Below are 26371 nucleotides of genomic sequence, written 5' to 3' on the forward strand. Positions count from 1 at the left end.
TAAACAGGACAATACTGCCATCTAATGGATAGCCACTGGAACACTGAAATTCAAGTATTTTAATTTTTTTTCTATGTAAATAAAATAAAAATATATATATATATATATATATATAGCTAGAATTCACTGAAAGTCAAGTATTTCATACATATATATATATATATATATATATATATATATATATATATATATATATATATATATATATATATATATATATATATATATATATATATATATATATATATATATATATATATGAAATACTCGAGTTGGTGAATTCTAGCTGTAAATAACCACGCCCCCCCCCCCCCCCACCTCCCGATATTGGAGGTCTCAAGGTTGGCAAGTATGGTCTTTATGTGTCCTCTCTGACACATTTAATAACTTGGCGCAGTTGTTTAGACACTTCTGACACCATGTAGAAATCAGTGACACACACACGGCTGTCCACTTCAGTGGTGTAGACTTTACTGAACCAACTGCGCATGCTCCGAACATACATACACAACTACGGATGCTCATAAGGGACATCCACTACAGTACATACTGGGGATGTACATATTTTCTGGCATACAATTTTTTTTTGTGTGTTTTTTTTACATGGGATTGAGTCTACCCTGTAGTGTTTGTTCCCACTATATTGGTGTTTTTAAAAAATAATTACAATATGTTGTTAATGTCATTTGCACAACACGTCATGTACAGATGATCAAAAGCATTTATTCGGGTAGGAATGTCGCATGTTACACCAACAACATAGTCGAAAATGAAAGCATGATCGTAATCATCCACATTTTGTAACATTGACATGGCTAATAATAACACGGAAATGCTGCCGCCGTCTGAACAAGGCCACAGAGCTCCGCCCCCATGCGCGCTCCCGCGGAAGGGGAAACAGAATACAGAATTTCGCACGACACCGGGAATCGGACGCAGGTCTGCAATGAGAATTCTATCATCAGTGAACCACCAACATGAGGAAGAACATTGGAAATGTGGACTCCGAATGAAGAAATAAGCTCCTAATTGGGCACTAATATGCAAAAAAAAAATCACAATTCAAACCAATCGTGAAGCATGGCAGCGACTCTATGGCTGTGATTCTGTCCGATGCCGGCAAGGTGTTTAAATGCTGTCTGCGACAAACTGAAAGGTGAAGCCAAGACAAAACATACCTAAATTTCAGGTAAGTGCATCAGCAGAGTGGCGCAGCGGAAGCGTGCTGGGCCCATAACCCAGAGGTCGATGGATCGAAACCATCCTCTGCTAATTTGTAGTTTCGATTCCTTCTTGGACTTTCAGTATCGCTGAGTGGAATTTCCATGTTGACGATTCCTTTCTAACAGCTGTTGTTGTGCTCTCACCCAATTGCATCTTTTCCCATTTACATAATAATATTACAAGATCAAATCCAACAAGTTTGCTGCAGCTTTGACTATAATATTGATTTTTTTTCCTGTCTTTGTTCACATGTGGAAGAAACATGACTACTTTGTCCGTGGTTACTATTAATGTTGCTGATTCCTGTCTTGTGCTCGTGGATATTTGCATTACTCTCCACTAATACATTTTCCCGCTTCTATATTTTGACTCTATCTGCATGTGCAAAACTTCGCTCTGCATCTGCCGTGTTATTATTATTATTGTCATTATCATCATTATTATTACACTATTATTGTTGTTGTTATAAGTATATTCAACCCATATTATTATTATTGTTATTATTATAATAATTTATTATTATTATTATTATTGTCATTATCATCATTATTATTATTATTATTATTATACTATTATTGTTGTTGTTATAAGTATATTCAACCAATATTATTATTATTGTTATTATTATTATTTTTATTATTATTATTATTATTGTCAATATCATCATTATTATTATTATTATTATTATACTATTATTGTTGTTTATATAAGTATTTTCAACCCATATTATTATTGTTATTATTATTATTTATTATTATTATTATTATTGTCATTATCATTATTATTATTATTATTATTATCATTGTCATTATCATTATTGTTATAGTTATTATACAGGTTACGGAACGTAAATTAAGTATTGTTGACGGTTTTCAAATGCATTTTTAAAGTGATTTAGAGGTAGAATTGATTGCTCCCATTAGCTGCATTGCTAGCCACCAAGAACGAGATGAGTTTTACATGTTAGAACGCAAAACAATAAACAAAAACTTTTGTCTTCTTGTCTCTCATGAGAATTGTGAACAATAGGCAACATACCATTAAAAAAATGCAGTTCCCCTTTAAGGTAGCGATCTGGCCCCAGTGTAACCAAATGCAGTTAATAATCTCGTTTTTTTAGATCATTTTAATTTAAAAGGGTAATACTTACTAACTAACTAACTAACTAACTAACTAACTAACTAACTAACTAACTAACTAACTAACTAACTAACTAACTAACTAACTAACTAACTAACCCCAAGTGGAGGAGTTCAAGTACCTCAGAGTCTTGTTCACGAGTGAGGGAAGAGTGGATGGTGAGATCGACAGGCTGATCGGTGCAGCGTTTTCAGTAATGCGGACGCTGTATCGATCCGTTGTGGTGAAGAAGGAGCTGAGCCGGAAGGCAAAGCTCTCAATTTACCGGTCGATCTACGTTCCCATCCTCACCTATGGTCATGAGCTTTGGGTTATGACCGAAAAGACAAGATCACGGGTACAAGCGGCTGAAATGGGTTTCCTCCGCCGGGTGGCGGGGCTCTCCCTTAGAGATAGGGTGAGAAGCTCTGCCATCCGGGGGGAGCTCAAAGTAAAGCCGCTGCTCCTCCACATGGAGAGGAGCCAGATGAGGTGGTTTGGGCATCTGGTCAGGATGCCACCCGAACGCCTCCCTAGGGAGGTGTTTAGGGCACGTCCGACCGGTAGGAGGCCACGGGGAAGACCATGTCTCCCGGCTAGCCTGGGAACGCATCGGGATCCCCCGGGAAGAGCTGGACGAAGTGGCTGGGGAGAGGGAAGTCTGGGCTTCCCTGCTTAGGCTGCTGCCCCCGCGACCCGACCTCTGATAAGCGGAAGAAGATGGATGGATGGTAATACTAACTATCGGGAGGTCATCATTATTACCGTTTATCGTTATAACCCCACAATACAGTCTTGTTTCCTGGTGTACCATCCAAACACCACGTCTTGGTAGTGTTGCAGTTCTGATTGGATCCCCGTTGTGATTTAACCCCGCCCCTCTCCTTCTGTGATTGGATAGATTCCTAACTTGTCCCACCCGCCTAAAGACGAAACTAAATATGATTGGATTTCGCCTCTGTCATTGTTTTCGTCCCGTTTTGATTCATCAACTAAAATTGCCAATTCATTTTGTCATTGTTTTAGTCAACGTGCATTTGTTGTGATTCATTATCGTCCTATTTTAGTCAAAGGAAAATAGGTCGTTGACGATAACTAAGATGAACATTTTTTGTCAACAAAATGAACACTGGTCCAAGTGTTATCACACTTGTGTCCTGGCGTTGCTCGCTCTTGTTGCATTTGGAAGGACCACTTGCATGTCAGGCCCAGGTGAGCGTTGCTTGGACCCCAGGATGCAGAGGACAGCAGACGGCGTGCAGGTAAAAGACAGAGCAAAAAGCTATAGTGCAGCTGGGAAGTGCACCGGGAGCATAAGGAAAGTTGTGCGGGAATAAGGTTAAACAGAACACATTACAAAGTAATAATCCGGTCCTGTTCAACGTTCCATCTCTAAACTTAAAAGTATTTTCATTTTAAATCACTACGTAAATTGTGGCTGATAAAAGATTGATTATCAAAAAAGTAGCTTCATTAAGTCCTTTATTGTTTTTTTAACAGACTTTAAACAGATGAAGTCTTAGCCCCTTACTAAAATAAATAATCAGGTCAATATAAAATGCTGAAGTTTACACATCCAAGACAGAAAAAAACATGTTTAAAAAATTGTGAACTTCCATATTATAGCATCACAACATAAAGTGATGATGAAATAACATCAATAAATCACTTCTAGTAGGCTACAGAGGACAAAGCAGCAATGCTGACATGTTTCTTATTTCTTCTTCTGGGAAACCAAGTACTTTTCATAATTATTGGTTTATTTTTAACCAGTATTTCAAAGAAACCTGATAGTGTTTTAGAATTGGTAACATTAGGAGTGCTGGCCGGGTCCTGACTGGCTAATCTGGATTTTAGGGAAGCCCTGTAAAAAAACTTTAGTGACTATTGGGACCATTCAAAGAAGACTTCCAAAAAGGAAACACTATTCGCTTGTATGTGTTCTCTTGTGTCTTTGCATGCTACTTTTGTCAGAGAATCTCTTAGCGCACACTGAACAGCTGAAAGGTTTTTCTCCTGTATGACTCCTCGTGTGTATCTGCATATTCTGTTTGCTAGAGAATCTTTTACCGCACACTGAACAACAGAAAGGTTTTTCTCCTGTGTGCGTCCTCATGTGTGTTTGCATATTGTATTTGTCTGAGAATGTTCTACCGCACACCGAACAACTGAAAGGTTTTTCTCCCGTGTGCGTTCTCATGTGTGTTTGCAGACTGTATTTGTCAGGAAGTCCTCTACCACACACTGAACAACGGAAACGTTGTTCTACTGCGTGTGTTCTCATGTGTATTTTCATATGACCTTTGTCAGAGAATCTTTTACAACAAACCGGACAAATGAAAGGTTTTTCTCCTGTGTGTGTTCTCATGTGCCTAGTCAAATCAGTGTTTTTAACAAAGCCTTTTGCACAAAATGAACAACTATGACGGGTTTCTCCTGTGTGTGTCATCATATGTCTTTGCCTAATATTTTTGGCAGAGAATCTTTGACCGCAGATTGAACAACTGAAAGGTTTTTCTCCTGTGTGCGTTCTGAAATGTATTTGCATATTAAGTTTGTTAGAGAATCGTTTGCCACAAACTGAACAACTGAAAGGTTTTTCTCCGGTGTGCGTTCTCATGTGTGTTTGCATATTACATTTTTTAGAGTATGTCTTACCGCAAACTGAACAGATGAAAGGTTTTTCTCCCGTGTGTGTTCTCATATGTCGAGTCAAATTAGATTTTTCAACAAACCTTTTTGTGCAAACAGAACAACCAAAGGGTTTTTCTCCGGTGTGTGTTTTCATGTGTGACTTCATGTTACTTTTGACGGAGGATCTTTTACCGCAAACAGAGCAACTGAAAGGTTTTAGTCTTGTGTGTGTTCTCTTGTGTAATTCCATTTTTACATTAACGTGTGACGTTGTGTCGTCACTATCTGACAGTGGAGCTAAGAGCTTGTCTGCTTGTGATCCTCCACAGTGGTCTCCATCAGTTTCTGTTGTCATGTGTTGAGTTGAGCTGCTGCTTGGAGGTTCCACGGCTCTGTTCTCCCCACTTGGACTGTGATGAAGGTGTGAGGACTCAGGTGGTTTGTCTTCGTGGTCTTCAGTCTTCACAGAGACAACAGTCAGTGGAAACTTGGTGAGATCAGCCTCCTCCTGCTGTGGAAGACACTCTACCTTCTGAGCAATCCAGAGTTTCTCCTCTTCCTCTTTAAAGTGTGGGGGCTGTGGATCCTCCTGCTTCAAAGTGGCGCTCCCCTCCAACAAATCAGCGGGTGGTTCCTCTTGATGACAAAGCAGCTGCTGGACGTCTGCAGCAGAAATAATCATTATTTCACTCATGTGACTATCACAGCGTTGCAATTTTAGACCATTTAGAGCATTTGTACACTTTCACTTTCACAATCACAACCACACTGTTAAACCATGAAGATTCAATTCACATTCAATAGTGGACACAAAGTATATAATTATATTTTGGGATAAATGACAAACCAAATGTGTTAAATGTTAGAATAATTATGTATATATCATCACACAACTCTTATGCTTAAGGGCCGTTGCTATAGTTATTATCAATTGTGCTGAAATTGTATTTTTCTTTGTCTGTGCAAAGCTGGCAATCCAAAAGATTGCGAGCCAGTCTCGTATCAGTGTTTGTTTCCAGAATCGGCCTGCTGACCGCCAAGGCCGAACATCGAGTACCGTGACGCAGACAGAGCAGAGACAAGGCGATATCACGACTGTCAGCACATTTGCGTTTTTGTATAATCATATATTGTGTCTAACTGGAGCTGTCGAGATTACCCTCTTCCCTCAGCGACAGCTTCAGTGATGTAACCAGGGACCTCCCAAATAAATAGAGGACGCAAGTGGGCTGGACTTTTAGAACGTAGTTTGGATCTATAACTAGAGTACAGCCCAAAACACGTCTCTCCTCTATTGAGCAAAATTGAACTCTGTCTCTGCATGATTCCTTGCTTCTCGTCTGTTTAACAGATGTCATCAGTGTTTGAACCTGACATGAGGGAGACCTTTAAAGGCCTACTGAAAGCCACTACTACCGACCACGCAGTCTGATAGTTTATATATCAATGAGGAAATCTTAACATTGCAACACATGCCAATACGGCCGGGTTAACTTCTAAAGTGCAATTTAAAATTTCCCGCGAAACTTCTGGTTGAAAACGTCTATGTATGATGACGTATGCGCGTGACGTCAATGGTTGAAACGGAAGTATTCGGACACATTGTATCCAATACAAAAAGCTCGGTTTTCATCGCAAAATTCCACAGTATTCTGGACATCTGTGTTGGTGAATCTTTTGCAATTTGTTTAATGAACAATGGAGACTGCAAAGAAGAAAGTTGTAGGTGGGATCGGTGTATTAGCGGCTGGCTGCAGCAACACAACCAGGAGGACTTTGACTTGGATAGCAGACGCGCTAGCCGCCGACCGCATCGATGATCGGGTGAAGTCCTTCGTCGCGCCGTCGATCGCTGGAACGCAGGTGAGCACGGGTGTTGATGAGCAGATGAGGGCTGGCTGGCGTAGGTGGATAGCTAATGTTTTTAGCATAGCTCTGTGAGGTCCCGTAGCTAAGTTAGCTTCAATGGCGTCATTAGCAACAGTATTGCTAGGCTTCGACAGGCGGCACAGCATTAACCGTGTAGTTACATGTCCATGGTTTAATAGTATTGTTGATTTTCTGTCTATCCTTCCAGTCAGGGGTTTATTTCTTTTGTTTCTATCTGCAGTTAAGCCCGATGCTATCACGTTAGCTCCGTAGCTAAAGTGCTTCGTCGATGTATTGTCGTGGAGATAAAAGTCACTCTGAATGTCCATTTCGCGTTCTCGACTCTCATTTTCAAGAGGATATAGTATCCGAGGTGGTTTAAAATACAAATCCGTGATCCACAATAGAAAAAGGAGAGAGTGTGGAATCCAATGAGCCAGCTTGTACCTAAGTTACGGTCAGAGCGAAAAAAGATACACCCTGCACTACACTCTAGCACTCTAACGTTCCTCATCCACAAATCTTTCATCCTCGCTCAAATTAATGGGGTAATCGTCGCTTTCTCAGTCCGAATCTCTCTCGCTCCATTGTAAACAACGGGGAATTGTGAGGAATCCTTCCTCCTGTGACGTCACGCTACTTCCGGTATAGGCAAGGCTTTTTTTTTTTTATCAGCGACCAAAAGTTGCGAACTTTATCGCCGTTGTTCTATACTAAATCCTTTCAGCAAAAATAAGGCAATATCGCGAAATGATCAAGTATGACACATAGAATGGATCTGCTATTCCCGTTTAAATAAAAACAATTCATTTCAGTAGGCCTTTAAAGCTTACTTACCTAAGAGAACATATGATTCCATATTTTCAGTTTGAGACCAGGAAAAAAAAACTCACATTTAAGCATATGCAAACTGGAGACATTGCACTGGGTGATGGGGAGGTGGAAATGTGTCCAGCGCAGGCCACTTTCCACAGCCGCACCCAACTGCTATGCGGATTGGGTAACCTTAACCCATTTATAAACCAAATTCTAAAACACTGTATTCTAACAAATCAAATAAAATAAAAAACACGCATTTTGCTCAGTAATTTGTATTCAATGAAAAATAATGAAGTTACATAAATTCAGAGTTAAAAAAAAGGTAATAAAAACACAAAAATAACCGCATATATCTCCACCCTGAGAGAGAATGTTGGACGCTGGATGAACATGTGTCACAAACATTGTATTAGATGATATGTGGATGTTGTGCTTACTTGGACTGTGATGAAGCTGTGAGGACTCAGGTGGTTTGTCTTCATGGTCTTCAGTCTTCACAGAGACAACAGTCTGTGGAAACTTGGTGAGATCAGCCTCCTCCTGCCCTAGAAGACACTCTCCCCCCTGAGTGATCCAGAGATCCTCCTTTTCCTCTTTAACACGGGGGTACTGTGGGTCATCCTCTTCCAGTTTAAAATGGGGGGGCTGTGGATCTTCCTGCTTCCAATTGAAGCTTCCTCCGTGCGATTGAGATAGAGATTCCTCTCGACATCTCATCGGTGGCTGGATGTCTGCAAGACACAAACAAAATACATTTTAACTAAGACATGTCAAATATTGCATAGTACATTGAATATAAATATTCTACAAGTGGACAGAGTGAGTAGAAAATGTTGAACTTATGTCAGCTTGTAAATTATCATATATTTTAGGTAGGTAGGTCTTTATTGTCATTGCACAAGTAAAACGATACTTTGCTTTCAGCACAAACCCGTTCAAGGTTAGACAAACAAACAGTGTACAGGGTTACAGGACAGGAACGCTGATGGGTCGCCACAAGGCGCCCCGTAAAAGATGGGAAAAAGGTCAACACTGGGGGAGGATGAGTAAAAAAATACAATCTAGACTGGGCTCCTAAGGGGGCCCAGTCTAGATTGGGAAAAAAAACTCCATAGCAAAGCACATACAGTATACATATCACAATAAACAACTCGAGACTTGCAACAGAGGGGAGGGAGTGGGGCTTACGGTGGAAGGCTGCAGCTCTTCAGGCGCTGCCCAGCCGTCCATCACCCCTAAGGGATTCGCGTCAAGGGCATTGGATGAGGTGCAATAGGTCGGTAGTCATTCAGGATTGTCACTGTGGAGAGCTTTGGAACGGGGACAATGGGAACAGATGCCAGTGACAGTCAAGTGTTAAAGATGTATGTCAGCCCCTCAGACCGCTGGTGTGCACAGTCTCTCAGTACCCACCCTGGGATGCTGTCGGAACCTGCAGCTTTGCGGAGGTTGATCCTTGGAAGGGTCCTCCTCACGTTTGCTGTGGTCACACTGAGGGGTGTGTCACCTGGTGGTGGGGTGAGTCTGGTGTTGGGCGAGGGGGTTGTCCCCTGGGCATTGTGCATCCCTGATGTTGTCGTTAGTGATGCACATAATGCCCTTCCACATGTTCCGGGGGTCGTTGGCGTTCAAGGGACCCTGGATTTTTTGGGCATATGTGGCTTTGGCCCTCGCGATGCCTTTCCTTGCCAGTCTGAGTGCTGATGTCTCACCTGCACTGAACGAAGCATTCCTAGCTTACAGCAGAGCTTTCACCTCAGCATTCAACCAGGGTTTCTTAATCGGGGAGAGGGTTACCATCCTGGTGGAAGTGACGTCATCAACACATTTAGTCAACAAAAACAGGTGTGTGTCCATGAGAGACAAGAAGGGAGTTTTTGTCTTCGCCGCACTGTCCTTCGGGAGAGTTTCGAAGCCAGGGAAACAATCCAAGTTAGAATGTTTTGTATGCGAGTGAACATAAAATTTGCTTTTCACTCTAAATTGTCTATGACTGGTCCTCAAATTCATCCTGCAGGGCAGACAGTCCGATGTTACCCAGACCACATATTGTCCACAGTTCTGCCCGCATCCTCCAATCATTTGTGGCAGCTTTGGGGTACTTTGGAGACTGCCAGCAACTTCCAATTTGTCGACAAACCAGAGCTACGCTTACCCCAATCAGCAGATGTCCTGTTGTCATAATTCCGAATAGGTGGATATCTTCACGTCCTCGACTGGAAGGGTCGCCAGGCACACGGCACTCCTTCTTCTCCCAAGAATCCGTCGTGTGTCCAGCAACAACCACTCCATCACGACAAGCAGGTTCCCCCAAACCCAAGATCATGTAAATTTCGTTGAGAAGCTAGTTAATTAGTTCCAATGTTTAGAGATGAAGCAGAGGGCCAAAACACTCTGCGTGAGCACCAAGGTCATGTGACAAGTGACTCTTCAAGCGTATGTACATACAAGCTCATCTGTGGAAAACACACGTCACATTTGAACCTCTGGTCTTGTCCAGTCTCAAACACAGTGAGGGGACTAGCTTCAATCATAACTGCATTTGCGGTGTTTTCGTCGCGCCATGTCTCAGTTAAAAACATACAATGGAGTTCGGAAAAAGAATGACAATTATTTATTGAAAGCGATGTATCACTTAAACATCTGACATGGAGTACTGCGTGTTTGAGATTAGCTAGAGTGAAACTGGACAGTTTTAGACCAGTTGATCTGCCGTCTCTTGTATGCTCTGCCCCCCTCTCCTGCGTGGAGAGGTTATTAGGTGACCACAGATAAAGTGCTAGCTGTTCAAAGTCGAGACCCGGGGTTGACCACTCAGTTGGTGACGTCACCGCACTGCTGACTTGTCTCCACTCAAGATGATCCCCTGCTGGCCCCACTATGGACTGGACTCTCACAATATTATGTTAGATCCACTATGGACTGGACTCTCACAATATTATGTTAGATCCACTATGGACTGGACTCTCACAATATTATGTTAGATCCACTATTGACTGGACTCTCACAATATTATGTTAGATCCACTATGGACTGGACTCTCACACTATTATGTTAGATCCACTATGGACTGGACTCTCACAATATTATGTTAGATCCACTATGGACTGGACTCTCACAATATTATGTTAGATCCACTATGGACTGGACTCTCACAATATTATGTTAGATCCACTATGGACTGGACTCCCGCACTATTATGTTAGAGCCACAATGTACTGGACTCTCACAATATTATGTTAGATCGACTATGGACTCGACTCTCACACTATTATGTTAGATCCACTATGGACTGGACTCTCACAATATTATGTTAGATCCACTATGGACTGGACTCTCACACTATTATGCTAGATCCACTATGGACTTGACTCTCACAATATTATGCTAGATCCACTATGGACTGGACTCTCACAATATTATGATAGATCCACTATGGATTTGACTCTCACAATATTATGCTAGATCCACTATGGACTGGACTCTCACAATATTATGTTAGTTCCACTATGGACTGGACTCTCACAATATTATGGCAGATCCACTATGGACTGGACTCTCACAATATTATGTTAGATCCACTATGGACTGGACTCCCACACTATTATCTTAGAGCCACAATGTACTGGACTCTCACAATATTATGTTAGATCGACTATGGACTCGACTCTCACAATATTATGCTAGATCCACTATGGACTTGACTCTCACAATATTATGCTAGATCCACTATGGACTGGCCTCTCACATTCTTATGTTGGATCCAATATGGACTGTACTCTCACAATATTATGTTAGTTCCACTATGGACTGGACTCTCACAATATTATGGCAGATCCACTATGGACTGGACTCTCACAATATTATGTTAGATCCACTATGGACTGGACTCTCACAATATTATGCTAGATTCACTATGGACTGGACTCTCTCACTATTATGTTAGATCCACTATGGACTGGACTCTCACAATATTATGCATATGTGGGTGTTACCCACATATGCGGTCCTCTCCAAGGTTTCTCATAGTCATTCACATCGATGTCCCACTGGGGTGAGTTTTTCCTTGCCCTTATGTGGGCTCTGTACCGAGGATGTCGTTGTGGCTTGTGCAGCCCTTTGAGACACTTGTGATTTAAGGCTATATAAATAAACATTGATTGATTGATTGATAATAAACATACCTGCTGGGTGTAACACAACATTAGGCTCCTTGAAAACAACACGCAGTTGATGATGTCGCTCCTTCTCCTCTTTTGTTGGACAAAGTTCCTCCTCGTACTCTGCTATCGTTCTTTCGCACATTTTCCCACAATCGCAACGCTTTACACTCACACTTCGCGATGTGTTGATCACTTCCGCTTGTCTTCGTTAGCAGCCAACAAGCTAAGCTAACTAGCAATCTAAGCTAAAACGATGTACCGCTAATGTATCCAAATACAATGACTAACGACGTGTACTGCATTCAAACGACATATAAGTGTACATGTGCGTTCCGATTAAGATCAATATAATATAATAACCACAGCAACGCCTTTTGGGTCAAACGCCATCTTGTTTATATTCGTCCTGTTCTCAACCGCGGAACAATTGTGCGCGGAACACGTGTTTCCCGGGGACAATAGTGAATGGTGCACACTTGCTCCGCCAAGCCACAGAACAATACGTCACATTTAAGAGTTGCTGGTGTCGCAATTGGAATAATATATTTGACTCCACTTTAGTGCAAGCAGCTAATGAGGTAATGTAAATGATATATGTTTTATATTATTTATGTTATTTACCTGATATGTTGTTCGAAGCTAACATGCTATCGTTAGCATGCTAGCAGGCCCTATGTAGCAAATTCGAGCGTTATTTGAGCAATTAAATGTTCTCAATGAAAATTGTATTGTATTATTTTGTATTTTAACTGTGTTTTCTATATATTACAGTCACGCTTAACATTATTAAATATATGTTTACTAGAAAGGAACATCTTCGTATTGTAATTTTACACTGGATGAAGTAAAATTGAATAAGAAAATATATTTAGTTTGCACCTACTTCCATTACTTTGATAACATATCATGGCAATTAATTCACCTGGAAGGCTGGGAGTGGGAGGAACTACCGTATTTTTCGGAGTATAAGTCGCTCCGGCCGAAAATGCACAATAAAGAAGGAAAAAAACATATATAAGTCGCACTGGAGTTTAAGTCGCATTTTTGGGGGGAAATTTATTTGATAAACCCCAACACCAAGAATAGACATTTGAAAGGCAATTAAAAATAAATAAAGAATAGTGAACAACAGGCTGAATAAGTGTACGTTATATGAGGCATAAATAACCAACTGAGAACGTGCCTGGTATGTTAACGTAACATATTATGGTAAGAGTCATTCAAATAACTATAACATATAGAACATGCTATACGTTTACCAAACAATCTGTCACTCCCGATCGCTAAATCCCATGAAATCTTCCTCCCCGGTGTTGCCTCTGGTATGTCCTTTCTTTCTGCTGCTCGATTGCCGTTCTCTGCTGCATATTTCACTACGACCAGCTTGTAATCAGCAGTATATGATTTCCTTTGCGGTGCCGTTTTAGTTCAGTCCTTCTCCGTTTTTATAAGTTACCGCCAATGTTGATGTGATCCATTTTAATAGCTATGGCAGTAGCATATAGCAGTTAGCATCCCATGACCCACAATGCACTTCTGCCATGACCCTCCCCCGCCAAATTCTTATTGGTTGACGTGTGTGTGACGATTGCTGCCATTTGCTTCGTCTCTTACGCGAATGAGCTAAATAATATTATTTGATATTTTACGGTAATGTGTTAATAATTTCACACATAAGTCGCTCCTGAGTATAAAACTCACCCCCGGCCAAACTATGAAAAGAACTGCGACTTGTAATCCGAAAAATACGGTATTTACTTTTATACGTGCAGACTGACCTAATGGAGTCATTGATGCACTATATTGCCAAAAGTATTTGGCCACCTGCCTTGACTCACATATGAACTTGAAGTGCCATCCCATTCCTAACCCATAGGGTTCAATATGATGTCGGTGCACCTTTAGCAGCTATTACAGCTTCAACTCTTCTGAGAAGGCTGTCCACAAGGTTGCGGAGTGTGTTTGTAGGAATTTTCCACCATTCTTCCAAAAGCGCGTTGGTGAGGTCACACACTGATGTTGGTCGAAAAGGCCTGGCTGTTAGTCTCCGTTCTAATTCATCCCAAAAGTGTTCTATTGGGTTCAGGTCAGGACTCTGTGCAGGCCAGTCAAGTTAATCCACACCAGACTCTGTCATCCAATGTCTCTTGTTATATTCTTATTTTACTGTTATATTTTTATTCTCATTGTTGCTTTTTATTTGTATTCTTATTGTAATATCTTTCTATTTTGTTTCCATTTATACCCCCATTATTTACTTTTTACTTTTTAAATTCGATCTCAATTCTGTACACTGCTGCTGGAATATCTATCTATCTATCTATCTATCTATCTATCTATCTATCTATCTATCTATCTATCTATCTATCTATCTATCTATCTATCTATCTATCTATCTATCTATCTATCTATCTATCTATCTATCTATCTTTATGGACCTTGCTTTGTGCACTGGTGCACAGTCATGTTGGAAGAGGAAGGGGCCCGCTCCAGGAGTTGGGCTTGGCCCCTTAGTTCCGGTGAAAGCAACTTTGAATGTTCCAGGATACCAAAACATTTTGGACAATTCCATGCTCCCAACCTTGTGGTAACAGTTTGGAGCGAGCCCCTTCCTCTTCCAACATGACTGTGCACCAGTGCACAAAGCAAGGTCCATAAAGACGTGGAGGACAGAGTCTGGTGTGAATAAGCTTGACTGGCCTGCACAGAGTCCTGACCTGAACCCGATAGAACACCTTTGGGATGAATTAAAACGGAGACCTTCTCGACCAACATCAGAGTGTCACCTCACCAATGCGCTTTTGGAAGAACGGTGGAAAATTCCTATAAACACACTCTGCAACCTTGTGGACAGCCTTCCCAGAAGAGTTGAAGCTGTAATAGCTGCAAAAGGTGGAGCGACATCATATTGAACCCTATGGGTTAGGAATAGGATGGCACTTCAAGTTCATATGTGAGTCAAGGCAGGTGGCCAAATACTTTTGGCAATATAGTGTATATTAAAATCCCAGCGTGATGTTTGCTATATGTTGTAAAAAGCTGCTCATCTTGTATCAATAGTTCATGGACATGTAGAAAACAAGATCAATTACACGATTCATAACATAATCAATAAAGTAATGTAAATTCCATGTTTGGAAGAACATCACCACAACTTTTTTCAGTCCACTTGTAAAATATTTAATTTGATAGACGAAATCATATTTGACATGCTGAAGCTAAAGTTTGTTTGTGTTGTCTTGCAGACGTCCAACAGATGAACGGTCGTCAAGAAGAAGGTGCCCCTCAGCAGCAGGGGGTGAGTTCCTCTTCGAGGCAGGAGGATCCACAGCTCCCCCACATTAAAAAAGAAGAGGAGGATCTCTGGGTTACTCAGGCAGGAGAGTGTCCTGTAGGGCAGGAGGAGGCTGATCTCACCAAGTTTCCACTGACTGTTGTCTCTGTGAAGACTGAAGACCATGAAGACAAACCACCTGAGTCCTCACAGCGTCATCACAGTCCAAGTAAGCACAACATCCACATGTCATCTTGAATGGAATTATATTTATATAGCGCTTTTCTCTAGTGACTCAAAGCACTTTACATAGTGAAACCCAATATCTAAGTTACATTTTTAAACCGGTGTGGGTGGCACTGGGAGCAGGTGGGTAAAGTGTCTTGCCCAAGGACACAACGGCAGTGACCAGGTTGGCAGAAGCAGGGATCGAACCTAAAACCCTCAAGTTGCTGGCACGGCCACTCTACCAACCGAGCCATACCGCCCCTAATACAATGTTTGTAACACATGTTCATCCAGGGTCCAACACGTTGGAGATATACTTGCTTTTTAAAATATTATGCTTTATTAAAAAGGAACTGCGCTTTTTGGGGTCCTTTTGCCTATCCTTCACATTCCTTATGTAAGACAAAATCACAACCTTCTCTTTTCGGTGCATTCTAAATATCAATCAATCAATCAATCAATGTTTATTTATATAGCCCTAAAATAGTAAAGACTGCCAGTACAAGGCGGCTAACATTACAGGTAATGGGAGTTCTCTATTGTGCCCTTAAAGCCCTCGAACAAAGCATCCAAAAACCACCAACAATACTCCACTTACTTGTAGCGACCTGTATATTAAAGGCCTACTGAAATGACATTTTTTTATTCCAACGGGGATAGCAGATCCATTCTATGTGTCATACTTGATCATTTCGCGATATTGCCATATTTTTGCTGAAAGGATTTAGTATAGAACATCGACGATAAAGTTCGCAACTTTTGGTCGCTGATAAAAAAAAGCCTTGCCTGTACCGGAAGTAGCGTGACGTCGCAGGTTGAAGGGCTCCTCACATTTCCCCATTGTTTTCAATGCAGCGAGAGCGATTCGGACCAAGAAAGCGACGATTACCCCATTAATTTGAGCCAGGATGAAAGATTCGTGGATGAGGGACGTGAGAGTGAAGGACTAGAGTGCAGTGCAGGACGCATCTTTTTTCGCTCTGACCGTAACTTAGGTACAAGCTGGCTCATTGGATTCCACACTCTCTCCTTTTTCTATTGTGGATCACGGATTTGTATTTTAAACCACCTCGGATACTATATCCTCTTGAAAATGAGAGTCGAGAACGCGAAATGGACATTCACAGTGACTTTTATCTCCATGACAATACATCGGCGAAACACTTTAGCTACGGAGCTAACGTGATAGCATCGGGCTTAACTGCATATAGAAACAAAATAAATAAACCCCTGACTGGAAGGATAGACAGAAAATCAACAATACTATTAAACCATGAACATGTAACTACACGGTTAATGCTTTCCAGCCTGGCAAAGCTTAACAATGATGTTGCTAACGACGCCATTGAAGCTAACTTAGCAACGGGACCTCACAGAGCTATGCTAAAAACATTAGCTATCCACCTACGCCAGCCAGCCCTCATCTGCTCATCAACACTCGTGCTCACCTGCGTTCCAGCGATCGACGGAGCGACGAAGGACTTCACCCCGATCACCGATGCGGTTGGCGGCTAGCGTCGGATAGAGCGTCTGCTATCCACCTCAAAGTCCTCCTGTTTGTGTTGCTGCAGCCAGCCGCTAATACACCGATCCCAACTACAACTTTCTTCTTTGCAGCCTCCATTGTTCATTAAACAAATTGCAAAAGATTCACCAACACAGATGTAGAGAATACTGTGGAATTTTGAGATGAAAACAGAGCTTTTTGTATTGGATTCAATGGCGTCCGAATACTTCCATTTCAACGATTGACGTCACGCGCATACGTCATCATACATAGACGTTTTCAACCGGAAGTTTCGCAGGAAATTTAAAATTGCACTTTATAAGTTAACACGGCCGTAATGGCATGTGTTGCAATGTTAAGATTTCATCATTGATATATAAACTATCAAACTGCGTGGTCGATAGTAGTGGCTTTCAGTAGGCCTTTAACCAAGTATTCGCAGCATTGTAATTGTAAGAGCTAATGTCGAGGAACTACTTTAAGTCAAACGGCTCCTTGCTTGCAGAGAGGTGAGATAGCTACTGAGCTGCTGCTGCTGCTACATTGCCTCGGATTTGGTAAAAGTTGGTGCTAGATTAAAACTCTCGCCTCAGACTTGCATCGTAGAAGGTCGTGGCCATAAACCGAGAAGTTGATCAAATGGATTTGAAACCCGAAAACATCGCTAGGAAGACAAGGCAAAATGCTTGTTTCTTGACATCATTTTTTTTACCTCAGAAGTGGGGATTATGCTGAATTCACCAGCTAAACGGAGAGTACAAGTCAAGTCCTGAAAGATATAAACATCCCGTCAGTCTTTATCCCAATCCACCGTATTTTCACTGTTCATTTTCATAACAGAAACTAAAAGCTGAGTTGTTGTGCAGGAAAGATAAGTGCTCTATTCCAGTGGTTCTTAACCTTTTTTCAGTGATGTACCCCCTGTGAACATTTTTTTAATTCAAGTACCCCCTAATCAGAGCAAAGCATTTTTGGTTGAAAAAAAGAGATAAAGAAGTAAAATACAGCACTATGTCATCAGTTTCTGATTTATTAAATTGTATAACAGTGCAAAATATTGCTCATTTGTTGTGGTCTTTCTTGAACTATTTGGAAAAGAAGATATAAAAATAACTAAAAACTTGTTGAAAAATAAACAAGTGATTCAATTATAAATAAAGATTTCTACACATAGAAGTAATCATCATTTAAAGGCCTACTGAAAGCCACTACTACCGACCACGCAGTCTGATAGTTTATATATCAATGATGAAATCTTAACATTGCAACACATGCCAATACGGCTGGGTTAACTTATGAAGTGCAATTTTAAAATTCCCGCCACACTTCCGGTTGAAAAACTCCTTTGGATATGATTTATGTGCGTGACGTCACAAAAGCAACTGGTTGGACCCCATCGGACCCGATAGAAAAGCCTCTTGTTTTCTTCGAAAAAATTCCACAGTATTCTGGACATCTGTGTTGGTGAATCTTTTGCAATTTGTTTAATGAACAATGGAGACTGCAAAGAAGAAAGTTGTAGGTGGGATCGATCGGTGTCTTAGCGGCTAAGTACAATACTGTAATATCTGTGATATTTGCATTAGTGTACTGTGTCTTTAAGGGTTTGGGGAACGCGCATGCGCGAGTGAGTTGGCGGAGAACTTGAGTGTGTGTGAGTGTGCGTTTTGGCTAACAGCAGCTCGTGTATGTGTGTGCGTTACTTTTTTAACTACAACCAGTTACCGCTTGTTAATAAAGCTATTGAGCAATTTGTTTAATGGACAATGGAGACTGCAAATAAGAAAGTTGTAGGTGCGATCGGTGGAGCGGCGGACTACAGCAACACCAACACCAGGAGGTTGTGTTGTGTTTTGAGCAGGATAGCAGACGCACTACGGTGAGTCTAACTTTGGCTTCCAAACATTTGATCGCTTGCCCGTACGTGCGTGTCGATATGTGCATGTCACGTACGTAACTTTGGGGAAATATATGTTTCTTGCCGACTCTGATGGCGGCCGGGGTGTCGTCAAAAGCGTACAACGCCCGCCGCCGCATCTAAGTTAGCTACGCAGCTAGGTTAGCTTCTGTTTTTTAGCTTCGCCAAGCGGAATATTATTAATCGTGTATTTACATGTTCATGGTTTAATAGTATTATTGATCTTCTGTCTATCCATCCAGTCAGGGTTTTTTTTAATTTAGTTTATATCTGCATTTGAGACTGCTGCTATCACGTTGGCTACGCAGCTAGGTTAGCTTCTGTTTTTTTAGCTTCGCCAAGCGGAATATTATTAATCGTGTATTTACATGTTCATGGTTTAATAGTATTATTGATCTTCTGTCTATCCATCCAGTCAGGTTTTTTTTTAATTTAGTTTATATATGCATTTGAGACTGCTGCTATCACGTTGGCTACGTAGTTAGGTTAGCTTCTATTTTTTTTAGCTTCGCAAAGCTGAATTATTAATCGTGTATTTACATGTTCAGTCACTGTGAATGTCCATTTCGCGTTATCGACTCTCATTTTCAAGAGGATATAGTATCTGAGATGGTTTAAAATACAAATCTGTGATACACAATAGAAAAAGGAGAGAGTGTGGAATCCAATGAGCCAGCTTGTACCTAAGTTACGGTCAGTGCGAAAAAAGATATGTCCATCACTGCCTCTCAAGTCCTTCACTGTAACGTTCCTCATCTACGAATCTTTCATCCTCGCTCAAATTAATGGGGTAATCGTCACTTTCTCGGTTCGAATCTCTCTCGCTCCATTGTAAACAACAGGGAATTGTGAGCAGCACTACCGCTTGTGACGTCACGCTACTTCCGGTACAAGCAAGGCTTTTTTATCAGTGAGCAAAAGTTGCGAACTTTATCGTCGATTTTCTCTACTAAATCCTTTTAGCAAAAATATGGTAATATCGCGAAATTAACAAGTACGACACATAGAATGGATCTGCTATTCCCGTTTAAATAAAAACATTTCATTTCAGTAGGCCTTTAAAGTGCCCTCTTTGGGGATTGTAATAGAGATCCATCTGGATTCTTGAACTTAATTCTAAACATTTCTTCACAAAAAATGAAATCTTTAACCTCAATATTTATGGAACATGTCCACAAAAAAATCTAGCTGTCAACACTGAATATTGCATTGTTGCATTTCTTTTCACAGTTCTTTTCGACAGACATTTAAAAAAAATCTCACTTACCCCTTGACATACCTTCAAGTACCCCCAGGGGTACGCGTACCCCCATTTGAGAACCACTGCTCTATTCGACACACATGACCACATTTTAGCGTCTTTGATTATATTTGTTAGCATCGAGAAAATATCCTCAAACTGAATCTTGATATCGCTAGCAAACATTGCTGAACAACAGGGACATCTATAGCTAAATAATGACAAAGTATGAACTTCACACCATAAAAACAACCACAGTCGTGAATTGTAGGTGAGGCTAATATTTGTAGCAGGAAATCAACTGCGAACAAACTTCCGTATTTTTCGGACTATAAGTCGCAGTTTTTTTCATAGTTTGGCCGGGGGTGCGACTTATACTCAGGAGCGACTTATGTGTGAAATTATTAACACATTAGCGTAAAATATCAAATAATATTATTTAGCTCATTCACGTAAGAGACTAGACGTATAAGATTTCATGGGATTTAGCGATTAGGAGTGACAGATTGTTTGGTAAACGTATAGCATGTTCTATATGTTATAGTTATTTGAATGACTCTTACCATAATATGTTACGTTAACATACCAGGCACGTTCTCAGTTGGTTATTTATGCCTCATATAACGTACACTTATTCAGCCTGTTGTTCACTATTCTTTATTTATTTGAAATTGCCTTTCAAATGTCTATTCTTGGTGTTGGCTTTTATTAAATACATTTCCCCCAAAAATGTGACTTATACTCCAGTGCGACTTATATATGTTTTTTTCCTTCTTTATTATGCATTTTCGGCCGGTGCGACTTATACTCCGGAGCGACTTATACTCCGAAAAATACGGTTATCATTTTTCTCATTGGCGTCACGATCACAGCAGCACGGCACTCGTTATGTCAATCAAATACGTTACTTAGCGATGCACCAATAAGTCCAACTTTCTCTTTTACAGATTCCTCTATGGAGGGGGGGTACTAGGATGACAGGGGACGCAAAGCAATAATAATACTGAAATAAACTGCAACAAAAAACAGTGCAATTTAAAGTACAATAAACAGCAATAACAGTGCAATACATTTTAAAGGTGCAATATACACATCACATCTTTCATATAATCGACAGTATTACCGTTTTTCTTAATTTTTTAAAATGTATTTATTTTTTTCATAACATAGTCACTGCTGCCTAGTTTCTCTTGTTTTAATTTTATTTTTACTGTTATTTTTATTGTCATTGTTACTTTTTACCGTAATTTCCGGAGTATAAGCCGCACCTGACTATAAGCCGCACCAGCTAAATTTAGGGGAAAATACAGATTGCTCCATATATAAGCCGCACCCGACTATAAGCCGCAGGGTTTTGATGTGTAATTACCGTAGTATATAGGGGTTCCTGCTACCACGGAGGGGATTGTCGGGACAGAGATGACTGTTTGGGAACGCAAAGCGTCCCATTTATTAACAATAAATCTTTCAATCATTCAATCAAACTTTCACATCTTTGACATGGCGAACAGCATTCGTGCAGAGTACAAATAATACAACGGTGCAAAGTAATAGAAAGTGCTCGCCTGTACGTTATCAAAATAACCAGCCTACCGGTATATGAAAAGTCAGTCTTTAATCATTGTGTCATCGTCTTCCTCCTGCGTACTAAAACCACCGAAATCCTCTTCGTCGGTGTCGGAGAAGAACAGGCCGTAAATAAGCCGCACCCTTGTATAAGCCGCAGGGACCAGAACGAGGGGAAAAAGTAGCGGCTTATAGTCCGGAAATTACGGTAATTTTATTGTTATTGTTATATTTTCTATTTAATTTCTATTTATACCTCCGTTATTTACTTTTTAAAATATTTTAAATTGTATCTCAATTCTGTACGCTGCTGCTGGAATTTTAATTATCCTGAGGGAACTCTCCTGAAGGAATCAATAAAGTACTATTTATCCATCTATCTATTTATCCATCTTTCTATCTATCTATCTAATTCTTAATTTGTGGACCCCTCAGATGTAAAGACATGATGTGCCTCCAATCTTTTCTTCTCGAAATTCTTGTGTCAAGTAAAGTGAGGTCATAGCGAGTAGAAACGTCTTGGTTTAAATCTTTCAAAAATAATTGTTCTTAAGAGTGTATGAACCCACTTCGTCCCATTTTTGAATATTTTCTTCGTGATCGCTTATTTGCCTCCAAACTTTTCAAAACACCCCCAAATCTGCATTCATGCAGGTAAATAAACAGTAGCCTAATGGAAGTGCCTCTAGGTCACGTGATTGCAACCCAGCATTTGACTGGTCATCGACTATCTTAAAGATTATAAGGGGGCGCTGTCCCGTGAGGAAGGCAACTCCTGACTCCGTGTGCATGTGGTTTTTAAACGTGCCTGTGTGTAAATGTGTTTGTTAATTTTGTGATCGAAGCCGTGTCAAAGACAAATTTCTGTATTTCATGTAGAAACAGACAATAAAGCTGTAGTCTGTTCATATTCTATTCATTCTCACTTATCAGAGTGGCTCTAATTTAGCCATTGGATTTAAATTAATTCGAAAATATTTATTTAATAAGATCTAGAATAAATTGTTGTTCATTTAAAAGCAAGTACAATAAAAACAAAAAAATATATTTTGGAGGTAAAAAAGACAACAACAAAGGGAGACTAAAGGTGGATAGCTTCCTCATTAAGAAAATGTATACTGTGAGGATGTGTCTAGAACAGGGGTCTCAAACATGCGGCCCGCGAGACGTTACTGTGCGGCCCCCACCTTAATATGAACGTTTAATGTTAGTGCGGCCCGCGAGTTTTATATAAATGGCGCTCGACAGCACTGTGTGCGAAGCTGAAGCATTCTTGCCAAGCCTCCTGACTTTCACCCGTCATCAATACTGAGGACAACAATATTTAGGGCACTAATGAGGGCGGGTGTGCCGTGATGGCATTGCCTTTAGCGTCCACTTTTTCTCCATACAAACAATGTGCCTGCACAGACACATGCTATATGCGGCTTCAACAGACACACGTAAGCGACTGCAATGCATACTTAGTCAAGAGCCATACAGGTCACACTGAGGGTGGCCGTATAAAAAAAAACTTTATCAATGTTACAAATATGCGCCACACTGTGAACCCACACCAAACAAGAATGACAAACACATTTCGGGAGAACATCAGCACCGTAACACAACATAAACACAACAGCACAAATACCCATAATTCCTTGTAGCCCTAACTCTTCCGGGCTACAAGGAATCTACCAATCATGGTGTGGTATATGGCTCTCGAGGGCCGGACATTGACGTCACTTGCGTGATGCAAGCAGAGAAACGTTTTGCTGCTTTTCCACGAGACCTCACGCGTTCTACCTCCCTCCCTCCCTCCCTCCCTCCCTCCCTCCCTCCCTCCCTCCCTCCCTCACTCGCTCGCTCGCTCCCTCCCTCACTTACTCGCTCGCTCTCTCTCGCTCTCTCTCCCTACCTCCCTCACTCACTCGCTCTCTCTCTCTCCCTCCCTCACTCCCTCGCTCTCTCTCTCGCTCTCCCTCCCTCACTCCCTCACTCCCTCGCTCTCTCTCTCTCGCTCTCTGTGTCTTTCTCGTGTAACACGTTAGTCGTGATGTTAGCCCGTTCGGGGCTAATTGTGCTACCGTGACTTTAAACTCCCCGCCCCCTCTCGTTGGCTCCAGACAGAGACAATTTTTGTTATTTGGGTCCAAAATACCCATGCGTTAGTGGAAAAGCGGCAAATGAGTGAAAGCGAGAGAAACGTTGCCATGGAGACGAGGGTTGTCTTACGTGCCTGCGCGCAGTCACACGGCGACACCTGTCCGTCAGTAATAAAGTCCCTGATAACCTGGACCAATTCAAACCGTTATGTTTTTTTTATTGTTTAATTTGCATTGCCTCACACGATGAACACTACATATATTTTTATATGGCGCCATATAACACTCTGGGAGCAGTCACTTTTTCCCGGTACTTTCCGCCGACCGCCGTGTTGCTGTCGGGAGGAAAAGCGGATCGACACACATTGTGGAAATAACATTATTATTCGGTTAAATACAAATATATTCCACAACCCCAAACATGTCTTTTTCAAAGCGTGCAGTGAAGAGAAAGGTTAGTGGTGAGCAAAGACAATTCCAGGAAAAGTGGGAGATGCAATATTTCTTTGTTGAGCACAGGGGCACCCCGACGTGTCTTATTTGCACAGAGAAAGTTGCCGTGCACAAGGAATACAATTTAAAACGTCATTATACAACTGGACATGCTGAGGAGTATGCAAAGAAGCAGCAAGAAGTAGGCAAGAGAAGCCATGTTCAGGTTCACAAATTTATTTATTGTTACTTCTCACATAGTAAGTATGTGTATACATTGTTGCTGACTGGAGAAATCGAATTATTATTGTTATTAGTTATGACTGATTTATTTACTGAATTCTCATTTTGTTCATTTATATTTTGATTTTATTTTGTGTTGAAAATAAAAATAAAGACATTTAAAAATATATTTTTTAGGAAATCTTTTATTGCGGCTCAGCCTCACCCAGACTCTGCATCCAGTGGCCCCCAGGCAAATTGAGTTTGAGACCCCTGGTCTAGAAGGATGCACACAGGCATTTAGACAAAGCTGATAGACTTTGACTGAAATGATAGTTAAGTCTATTTTCACACAAATGCGTCCCTCGGTTCTTAGCTAGACAGTCGTAGATCGCATCCTCCAGATTACAGACTTTGCAAATGGAGCAAGTTATCCAAGTCTATGAAGTTTTTTGTTTTTACTCGCTGTGTTTTTTACCTTCTTGTTGCTTGACAGTCACTGGTCACGCTGCCACGTGCATATTCGCTCATGTCTGGAAAAACACGAGCGATGAGGTCACAGACTATTATCGACAAATTAATTTCTTTTGCGACACATTTTATTAATGATATTTTTGTCGACAATGTCAATGGTTGGTTGCACCTGACTTGTTGCTGTGATTTTAAACACAATGTAGGTTTTTCAAATGGGAAACATGAGATATCGTCCCTGGGACGCAAGGAGAGGGAGTTGACTGTGTGAATGTGTCAGGGATGCAGGACGCATAGCTAGCAACATCACTGTGATCAACATACCAAAAGATCGGAGTGAATTATTTTAAATTTTGCGTTTACATATCAATGACACCCTTGTGAACGACATTTTGATCTCGATGGGTTTCTTATAAAGTTATTAAATTAGAGTGTCCGCCATGAGATCTGTAGGTCGTGAGTTCAAACCCCGGCCGAGTCATACCAAAGACTATAAAAATGGGACCCGTTACCTCCCTGCTTGGCACTCAGCATCAAGGGTTGGAATTGGGGGTTAAATCACCAAAATGATTCCCGAGCGCGGCCACCGCTGCTGCTCACTGCTCCCCTCACCTCCCAGGGGGTGGAACAAGGGGATGGGTCAAATGCAGAGAGTAATTTCACCACACCTAGTGTGTGTTTGACTATCAGTGGTAGTTTAACTTTTATGTGGTTAAATAAAGGCTGTAATTGTCATTGTTGTTTATGTATACTGACGTTTAATTTCACACATTTTCGCATGCTTATAAGTTTCTCTAAATAGGAATAACAATGTTCATGTGATTGACCGCTACTTAAGATTGTTAACAAAAAAACATCCTCGTGTTTACTCTGTTTTAATTACATTGTGCATACAAAAAAAGTTTCCGTTTATAGTTTTCTCTCCACTGGGATGATCCTGCGTATTTAAAGTGTCTTCATTGACAACATTCTGTCACTTATTAGACGGGTACATTTTTATTTGATCAAATACTTTAAAATATTGACTTATTTTAGCTTCAATATCTTTATTTCAAATCAAATCAAATCAAATCAACTTTATTTATAAAGCACATTTAAAATTTGCCACAGGGGTAGCCAAAGTGCTGTACATTGGGCAGGTTAAAAGATAATACGAGAACCGAGCAAACACAACACAACACAAACAGAACACGATAAAAAATAAATAAATAAAACATAAAAACATACACTACCGTTCAAAAGTTTGGGGTCACATTGAAATGTCCTTATTTTTGAAGGAAAAGCACTGTACTTTTCAATGAAGATAACTTTAAACTAGTCTTAACTTTAAAGACATACACTCTATACATTGCTAATGTGGTAAATGACTATTCTAGCTGCAAATGTCTGGTTTTTGGTGCAATATCTACATAGGTGTATAGAGGCCCATTTCCAGCAACTATCACTCCAGTGTTCTAATGGTACAATGTGTTTGCTTATTGGCTCAGAAGGCTAATTGATGATTAGAAAACCCTTGTGCAATCATGTTCACACATCCGAAAACAGTTTAGCTCGTTACAGAAGCTACAAAACTGACCTTCCTTTGAGCAGATTGAGTTTCT

General features: G+C 40.8%; 2 protein-coding genes across 3 annotated transcripts in view; one reads left to right on the plus strand and one right to left on the minus strand.

Annotated features, from left to right (window-relative positions):
* The window catches only part of LOC133640611 (gastrula zinc finger protein XlCGF57.1-like), a 107583-nt gene that overhangs the window by 77892 nt on the left and 3320 nt on the right, over positions 1 to 26371 (plus strand). Inside the window, exons 1-2 of one of the 2 annotated variants that reach the window (XM_062034129.1) lie at positions 12043 to 12406; positions 15074 to 15331. The exons of the other annotated variant lie outside the window; for it this stretch is intronic. Coding sequence (XP_061890113.1) covers positions 15085 to 15331 — 247 coding nt within the window. The 5' untranslated portion in view covers positions 12043 to 12406; positions 15074 to 15084. Of the gene's footprint in view, positions 1 to 12042; positions 12407 to 15073; positions 15332 to 26371 lie in introns of those variants that run through there. 2 annotated transcript variants of the gene reach the window in all.
* LOC133640621 (gastrula zinc finger protein XlCGF57.1-like) lies at positions 3817 to 12301 on the minus strand. The gene is made up of 3 exons (XM_062034144.1): positions 11850 to 12301; positions 8103 to 8396; positions 3817 to 5640 (listed from the first exon to the last, which is right to left on the minus strand). The coding sequence occupies exons 1-3, from the start codon at positions 11968 to 11970 to the stop codon at positions 4268 to 4270; spliced, it is 1788 nt and encodes a 595-aa protein (XP_061890128.1). The 5' UTR covers positions 11971 to 12301; the 3' UTR covers positions 3817 to 4267.

The sequence above is a fragment of the Entelurus aequoreus genome, linkage group LG23 (genome assembly GCF_033978785.1).
Source record: "Entelurus aequoreus isolate RoL-2023_Sb linkage group LG23, RoL_Eaeq_v1.1, whole genome shotgun sequence".
In the NCBI taxonomy this organism is placed as follows: Eukaryota; Metazoa; Chordata; class Actinopteri; order Syngnathiformes; family Syngnathidae; genus Entelurus; species Entelurus aequoreus.